At 36.1% G+C, this 8,990-nt stretch overlaps 1 protein-coding gene across 1 annotated transcript; it reads right to left on the bottom strand.

The window, feature by feature from the left end:
* Positions 1-5,120: 5,120 nt before the first annotated feature.
* On the bottom strand, positions 5,121-7,914 carry LOC107474207 (protein PSK SIMULATOR 1-like). Its single transcript, XM_016093808.3, has one exon. It carries the CDS (start codon positions 7,246-7,248, stop codon positions 5,452-5,454), a length of 1,797 nt encoding a protein of 598 aa, XP_015949294.1. The 5' UTR covers positions 7,249-7,914; the 3' UTR covers positions 5,121-5,451.
* Positions 7,915-8,990: the final 1,076 nt, after the last annotated feature.

Genomic DNA, 8,990 nt, shown 5'->3' with positions numbered 1-8,990 from the left:
ATCTTGAAATAAACTCTGATAACTCTCCTGTGCTGTCTTCCTCAAACTCGCCTCCATATTGCATTGGGCCCGCAGCTTGCTCTCCTTCTCCCGAAGGCTATCTCTCTCCGCCCTCAGTTTAGCTACCTCCTCCTTCAACTCCCTCTCATGGTCCTGGTAAGCAAGAAGCCTCCCCTCCAACTCCTCGACCTTCGAGGTTACCCCCAAAGAGCTGAGATGAGTCTTCTCAAAGATATCCAAAAGCTTGCCACAAACACCCGCCGCCCTAAAACTCTCCTCAGCCAGAATGGTGAGGTGGTTTCGAACAGAAACATCATCCATACTTATATGAGGATAGATGTTCTTTCGGACGAATGCAAGAGCATCCGCCTTAACCCCACCATCAAAAGAAGAGCTAGACACTAAAGTCTTATGCTTCTTCTTCTCTGGCTCAGGAAGAAGTCGGGCGGAAGGGAGTGGCCGAGACAAGGTTGAAGAAGAAATCACAATGGGCTGAGAGGGAGTCCCCACGTTCTGAGGAGGAGGAGGAGGAGGAGGAGGAGAGATGATCGCCCTGGCACCACCGGCCCTGGCCCGGGACTTTGCCTTAGCCTCCTGAACTCTCTAGTAAGATTCCTGAGCATTCTTCCTTGCCATGTATGCAAAAGAAACAATTAGCAAAAGTTACAAGTCGGTAAACCTCAAGTCGGCAGAAACAAGTCGGAAATAGGAAATGCATGTACTACCTAGTTGCGACCGAACAAAGGTCGGCGTTCCCTGGAGGAATTTCCTAGTATCCAAGTATGGGGCCCTCCCCCACGCTTCTCGAAAAAACCCCACAATGGCCGCCTCCACCCCGTCCAGGTCATCTAGACCATACTTCTCACAAGGGGAGGCCTCCAACCAATAGAGGGGAAAGCGAGGGGAAGAATGCTCATCCAGGAAAAAGGGGTGGTGACCCTCTATGGCTTGCACTTTGAAAAAATAATTTTTGAAGTCATGAAAGGATTCGTCAAAAAGGGTGAAAATTCTCCGACCCTGTATGGCTCGGAAAGACACCCATTGTTGCTTGTTATTTAGCCCACTAAAGGGCTTAATCATGTGAAAAAGAAAGAAGAAAATCCTCAAAGAGGTCGGAAAGTCCAAAGCGTGAGTAACAAACTGATAAATTTTCAGAAAACCCCAAGAATTGGGGTGAAGTTGGGTAGGGGCAACTCGACAGTGGTGCAAAATAGATATTTCAAAATCCGAAAAAGGAAGAAAAACACCCAAGCGGGTGATCATACATTCATACATAAAGAAAAAATGAGGGGCCGCCTCATTGGCCCTCCCAAAACAAACCCGGTCTTCCGGACCTGGGGTTACCAACTCATATTTTGGCTCGTCCTCCTCCGAAGTACAAAGCCTGTGGTGAGTACGAAAATGAGTAATAAACTTGTCGTCGACCAAGGGTTCCTCCCCTAGGACCGTGACATCAACCCACTGAGAAAGAACATCTACAGAAGCCATTTTCTTTTTTTATGAAAGGTGACAAAAACCTACAAAAAGAAAAAAGAAAAGAAAAATCAAAAAACACGGTCCCTAAAGGGAGGGGATACGAAGCCAAAATCTACAGACCAACCTATCTACCCACAAAACAAAAGCATGCAAACACAAGGCATGACGTAAAAGAAGCAAAGCTAACCTTTATCCGAAAAGTGATAGACATAACTGTCAGAAACAAAGGGTCGCGAAAATCACGTCGGTTTAAAAACCTGTGTTTCCTCCAAGAAAGTCGGCTACGAACCCGAGTTAAATACTTGAACCCAAGCCCTAAGAGATCTTGGGCTCAAGTAGGGGCACTGTTCATACCCTGGCCCAATGATAAGGCCCAGGCCCAAATAAAAGGCCTGATCCGAAGAATTAAGCCTAGCTAAGCACCGGCCTTCATATAAGAAGTCGGTGTTGACCACGACCTGCTCTAAAGAAGTCGGGCACGAGATTAGTTGGCAGATAAACACTCGTTCAAATGAGTAACCGCCCCTAAAATCTCTCTAACCGCTTCATAAAGCCATATCTTAACCTCCCTAAGATAATGGGACGGTTAACACCCTAAAGATATGGCACTACTCCAACGGTGGTTATTGGCTCACCACTATAAATACACTGACACCCCTCAGGTATCTCTAAGCCCAATACTCTCTAGACCTGCTAACACCCTTGCTAACTTAGGCATCGGAGTGTCTTTGCAGGTACCACCTCCCATTCACTCACGTACACAAGTCGAAAGGAGGCTCCAGCGTGCGAACCAGCTCGGAGACTACCATCCGCAGACGATTGGGCCAACTAGCGCCATCTATTCTATTAATCTCCGGTTACCCACCGTAACAGTATTCTTGTAAAATTAAATAAAGAAAGAGATAAAGAAAGAGATAACGCCAAACATGAATAAATTATTTTGTGTTACGTATTATTTTGTGTGATAGAAAATCCATTTTCATAAATTACCAAGTGTTATATTATAAGGATATCATCAAGATATAATTTCCTAAATTATTATATATAAATTTTTTCTCCTATTTATCTACTTTCATCATATTTTTACAACGCTGGATATATTACTAATATTCTATGAGTTTTGTTTTTACAAACCAAACAAGATAATAATACATACTTAGTAATATCATTTCAAGAAATCATATTCCTAGACAAAAGTTAATCTCCCAACCACATACACCCTAAAAGTAATTTAGCCTATAATTTTTACACCTAATTTTTTTCCCATTCGATTGGCCAGGTACCTACTACCAACAACAATAACTAATTTCTTTGAGGTGGATGTTCTCCTAAGAGGGTAAACAGTCAGAACCATGAACAGTCTATTCACGTTGCTAGAGAATGAAATCTGACTAGGTGTTTACCGAGCTTAGCTAACTACCAACTATGCTAGATCTCATGATATTACCAGTGTAAATAAACACTCAGCCTTTGGGGCCCAAATATAACAGACTCTTATATAGATAAAGAAGATAATCAAAATATGCTTCAAAGTTCAAACCCATTTTTTTCTGATTTCATTGAAGATTTTAGCACAATAACATCTTTAGTAACGTGATTATGCATATACAGTGCTTACAAAAGAAGCTGTTTGCAAATTTGAACCATAAATCCGTCCCTTGTTAAATTCCTATTATAGGACTGTAATTTACTATGCACAATACTCTACAATTTGATTTGTAATACAAAAAAATTACAACTCGGAGCACCAATAAATCAAAACTGACTACAAAATTAAGGGTGTGTTTGACAAATGCATTGAGAGGAAAGAAGCATGCTTGAGTCTCTTATAAATTTCACTTTTATGTTGGATAATTTTTATCTTTGAACTCAAGTGATTCTGCTTTTAAACACACGTTTCTCCTAAATTTTGTAGTTTTTACGTTTCACGTTCATGGTGGCTGATTATCTTAGAAAATTAGGTGAAAATTTTATTTATTTATTTTTTTATTAATCTTATCTATCATTTTCTTCTATAAATAGGACACCAGTAACTATTATCTTCACAGTAGTTCTTTATAGTTCTTCCTACTTCTTCATAGTTCTTACTTTCAGTTTTTTTCATCAAAATGGTTCAAATTTGTTTCAATCACTAACAAAGTAAATATTTTAATTTTTTTAATTATCTTTAATACTCACTTTCATATTTTAATTTTATATTTTTTATTTTATTTTATATTTATAGGATAAATATTTTTATATTATTTGTGTAGTGTTCTAATTTCTCATGTTATGTTTTTATATGAGTTTTTTTTATCATTTACTATACTATTTTTTATATGTATATTTTCTTTGAAATCTTTTTTTTTATTTTTGTTTGACTTTTTTCATATAATTTTTTATTTATTTTATTGTATTTCTTTTATTCCTATGACAAATATTATTGATTTTTTTACAGTGCTCTGACTTTTAGATATTTTATTAATTTTTATGATATTTTTATTATTTTTTGTTCATATGAATTCTTTTTTTTATCCTTTACTGTATTTTATTTATGTTACGTATAAAATTTTTTATTTTTTTATTTTATTTTATTCATATGAATTTTATTTACCTTTTATTGTATTTTTTTTGTTCATATGATATATGTTGTTGGTTTTATGAAATTTTTATTATTTGTTAGCTGTATCATTTTTTATTCTTTGATGTACCTTATTTTTGTTTTGTATTAATTTTTTTATTTTGACTTTGTAAAAAATTTGTAATTGTAATTATTATATATTACATTTATTATCAAAATTTTATAATATAAATTATGATCCTATTAAAAAAGACAAAATAAATAAAATAAAAAACTAATTATAAGTAACAATAGAGTCATAGATAATCAAAAATAGTTGATACAACAAAGAAAATGGATTATAGTCTAAAATAATACTAAATTAAAGAGTACTGACGGTACTAAAAAAATATAAAATATTTTCTTTTTGTTTGATATTATAAAATTTATAGTACTCTCTTTCATATTTTTATTTTTTATTGTATTTATTTTATTTATATGATAAATATTTTTTATATTTTTTTGTTAGCGTTTTGATTTTGTATGTATATAAAAAAAATTATTTAAATTGATATTTCTTTTGGTAATTTTTTTATCTAAAAGTGATTTTGAGTAGTATAATCCAAACAAAATTTATTTTAGGTTTAATTACTCTGTTGGTTCCTAAAGTTTTCTGAAATTTTCAATTAGGTCCCTATACTTTTTTTCTTTTTAATTGGGTCCCTTCACTAAATTTTTTTCAATTAAGTCTCTTTTAGTAGTAATTGGCTTAATTTTATAGGGACACAACTAGAAAAAAAGAATTGGTACAGAGACCTAAATAAAAGGAAAAAAAAGTGTAGGAATCTAATTAAAAAAGAATTTTGGTGCAAGGACTCAATTAAAAGAAAAAAAAGTATAAGGACTTAATTGAAGATTTTGCGAAACTATAGGGACCAACAGGATAATTAAACCTTTATTTTACTATAATCAATTTTGATATAAAGATTGCCAAACATAAATCACGTTAACACAAACTTACTTTTTATGAAAATTAGTTTTGCAAAATCAATTTTATGCAAATTCTCATTTACAAATTATAATCCAAACATACACTGCCATGTTTGCTTTTTCCATTCGCAAAGGTCTAGAGCATGATGGTCAAATCTTGTAGCTTTTTGCCCAAATCATGCTTTGGGATTGCAAGCAATTCTGTACATAAACAATTTTACAAGATCGACATAACTTTGTATGCTCCTCTATAATATGACTGCATATGTGCTGCACAACTGCACAAGTCAAATTGCAATCAAATACTTTCCTCTTCCTTTTTTTCTCTTAAAACAATATTAGTCCTCAGGGAGAAAATTTCAGAAATATATATCATCCTCATAAAGTATTCTTAATCAAGAATGTGCTCACCATATTGAGGACTTAAAATTTGACAGTTTATTGATTCAACTGAGAAAATACTCTCCACATTGCAACTGCCACTCCAAGCAATCCTCGAAATCAAAACTTCTGGCGCAATCAAGAAGCGCATTTTGCTGATGTTCATAATGCCATATGTAATTCAACCCAACAAGAAGATCACAGATCAGTTCCTCAATCTTCACTCTGTCAGCAAAGTAAAGAGTCTGAAGCAGCAGAACATTCGTCCTGCTGACAATTTGATGCTGCTCGAAATTGCGCTCACTTTGCCATCTGATCATGTTATGTGCAAGTGGCCCAAGCCATCTAAGTATCCCATCAAGATTCCCCTTCCATTTGTGAGCAAGAGGAGCATCACATATGGCCAAATCCTTGACATAGGACTTGAGTCTTGCCTTAAGAGATAATCTTAAACTTGTTGGCAGCATCTGATAAAGGTCATCCCTTGCATCCTCACCGACTAAATGCGGGTAGCGAAACAGCTTCTCTATGAAAATTATCACATTAGCATAGTGCAAGGATAAAGCAGACCCTCCAAGAGTGGAAGGAACCGCATAAAGACTTAAGCTAATTTTCTGCCCAAATGTTGAGCAATTCTGAGTACTAGACTTTGCCTGTCTATCTCTGGTGAAAGGAACATCGGTATGGCAGAATCCCTTGTGCTTAATGCTGTTGTGACAACTTGACATGTGACTCTGTTGATCCTCGCAACCAATAACATAACCACAGCCACCACCATCATCATCATCATCATCATCATCAAATTTTGAAACTTTGCTACTCAAACTTAGACATTCCATAAAAAGTTTCCCTGGACTAGTTCCACAAGCAAAACCGAACTCTTCATGCCGAAGAGCCGCTAAGTGATCTCTACTAATTTCGATTTGAGCCTTACTAGTGCTAGTACTATTACTGGCTCCCTTTCTCCCCTTTCTCTCCATGACTGAATTCACAAGTGAACCAGAATGAAATCCATTTTTCTTGCTCTGATTGTGAATCAACCGCTTAGAACTCATATGAACATTACTACTGAGGCAAGATTCACCAATCACAGAACTATTGTTCTTCAAAGCAGATTCGCCAAAGATAACAGAAACCCTAGCATACATGGTGCAAACCGTCCTGGCTAATAACTGAACGACCTTATCAAAGTTCTGATTCCATAGCGAAACATCCTTTAGATGCCTCACATCATCCCTCTGCCACATGAGTTTCTGCTCAAAAGCCCTCTTACTTTCTTCGTGATGATTATTCTGAAACTTCTTCAAACCTTCTTCTAATTCATTCAACCCTTCCATTTCACTATACAAATTCCTTGTTGCATTAACATACCTATCCAATTTGCTCACCATCCCTTCCATGTGCTTAACCAAGAACCCTAATTCCTTCACGTCAATCACGCCATTAACTATGTCACTGTAAATATGCTCAAATCCCTGCAAAGCAGGCACAGAGCACTTCTTCCCCAGCCGCGAAACCACAGCGGCGATTTGGTTCAGCTCCTCGAGCTTCTCCACGAGAGCGAGCTCGAGGAGATGAACCTCATCAGAGGAAACAACGTTCCTAACACCCTCTGAGATTAATGTCTCGTTCTTGAGCTTTGAGATCTCAGAATCTGAAAGTGAATTGTGAAGGTGAACCATTTTTGACATCGCGGTTGCTACTTCGAAAGAAAGAATGCCAATGGTCTCTTTGTTGTTATTTTCTATACGCTTTTGATTCTGTTTTTTACTCTTTGTTGAGGAAGTTTCTAGAAGAAGAGCATGCTTGAGATTGGAGCTTAGCTGGTTTCCCATCTTTACAATCCAAGCTTCGGCAACCATAGCTGCTTCAAACACCGACACTAATAAAGGTTCATACCTATTGCTAGTTTTTTTTTCTTTTTTGTGCGGGCGTGGAATCAATTTTGTGCAGTTGAATTGTTGTTCATGTTATGCATGCTTGTGAATAAGCAACGAAAACAGAAGAGATAGTGGAGTTGTCAGAAAGTGGTAGAAAAGAAAAGTCACAAGGAGAGAGAGAGAGAAAGAGAGAGAGGATATGTGTGTGTGTGGAAAAAAGAGGGCATAGCATGCTGCAACAAATTGAGAAGGCGTGGAAGAAGCAGGATGATGGGATAAAAGGTGTAATAATTGATTGGAGCACAAAGAGAAAAAGAAGAGAGAGAAATAAAGAACAGAATAAAATAGATTAATATTGTTGTTGTTTAGTTGTTCATATTATTATTAGTTGGGTTGGAAGGAATGAATGTAAGAAAGGGGCAGGTAGTGCTGCAACGGTGTTTATGTTATTGAGAAGCTCAACAACAAGAAGCTCTGCAAGGGAGGAGAACAGAGGAGGAGGCAGCGAGCGAGGAGGAATAAGAGGGGGAAGGCAAGGCAGAGGCCGAGGCAGAGATGAAAGGCAGAGGAGAGTGCGGCAGTGCGGAGGGAAGAGGGACGAGGAAAGAGGGCTGTGGGCTTGTGGCAGTTTTGAGGTTTTTAATTTAATTTTTCATTGGAACCTTATTTTCTTAGGGAAGGGGTGTCAGAAATTTGAAAAGTGTTAAAGTGGACTGTGGACTATAGGGGATTTTAAAATTTGGAAGTATTTGTCATTCTGTTCCTTTGTTGTTTCCTTTTGTTTTTTGTTTATTTGTTTCTTTTCCGTTAGTGCAAGTGGTTACAACTAAAGACCACTTAATGGAAGACTAAACATTGAGTATAAATAATTTAAAATTAAGCTATAATTATAACAATAAGGCTATGTGTCTAAGCGTTTTTTAAATCAAATTTTTAATAAGTCAATGTACATATTTTTTATTACGCATGTATTTCTCTTATATATGTTTAGAAAATTAGAGCACATCAATTTTAATTCAAAGTAATAAAATTTTAGTGAATAATGAATTAAATCTTAAAGTAATTTCTAAAATTGTACTCAAACTTTAAAGTAATCCCTAAAGTTAATAATTATTTAAATTTATCTTTGAAATTGCACTTCAGGATTCAAAGTAGTCCTTCAAACATTTTCGTTTTTTGAAACTTTGAAACGACGTCATTTTTAACAAAAACCTCTCCCCCAACTTTCTCCTTCCCTTTCTCCATTCCCAACTCGTCCTCTTTTTCTCCTCCAACCATTTTTCTTTCCCTTCTGCTTTCTTAACTTGAGGCCTTTCTCCTTCTCCTTCCTCTTCTATTTCTCCAACATGAGATTCTTCCCTTTCTCCTTTTTCTTTTTAATTTGATATTCTCCCCCTCCCCAACTGTACTCTCACACTCACAAGAGCGCTCCTCAAACTTTGCTGTCGTCGCCCCTCGCCGGCCTCCATTTTGCTGCCATCGCTGCTCGCCAAATCCCATCTCCGCTCGGTCTCCCTCTTCTCTCCTCTGGCATGGTTCTCTCTCTCAGTCATAGTAATGTTTTCTTTAATAATGTTTTTAGTTATTCAATCATTGTTCTTTAATGTTTTAGGTAATTGTTGCTGCTGATTCTGTTTTATCATAACAACAATGGTTAATTTTAGTTATTTTTTATTATGTAATTATTACTATTATTTTTTTATTGTTGCTATTTTTTGTGCTTG

The sequence above is a fragment of the Arachis duranensis genome, chromosome 2 (assembly GCF_000817695.3).
Source record: "Arachis duranensis cultivar V14167 chromosome 2, aradu.V14167.gnm2.J7QH, whole genome shotgun sequence".
NCBI lineage: Eukaryota > Viridiplantae > Streptophyta > Magnoliopsida > Fabales > Fabaceae > Arachis > Arachis duranensis.
This window is presented reverse-complemented; position numbering and strand designations above follow the sequence as displayed.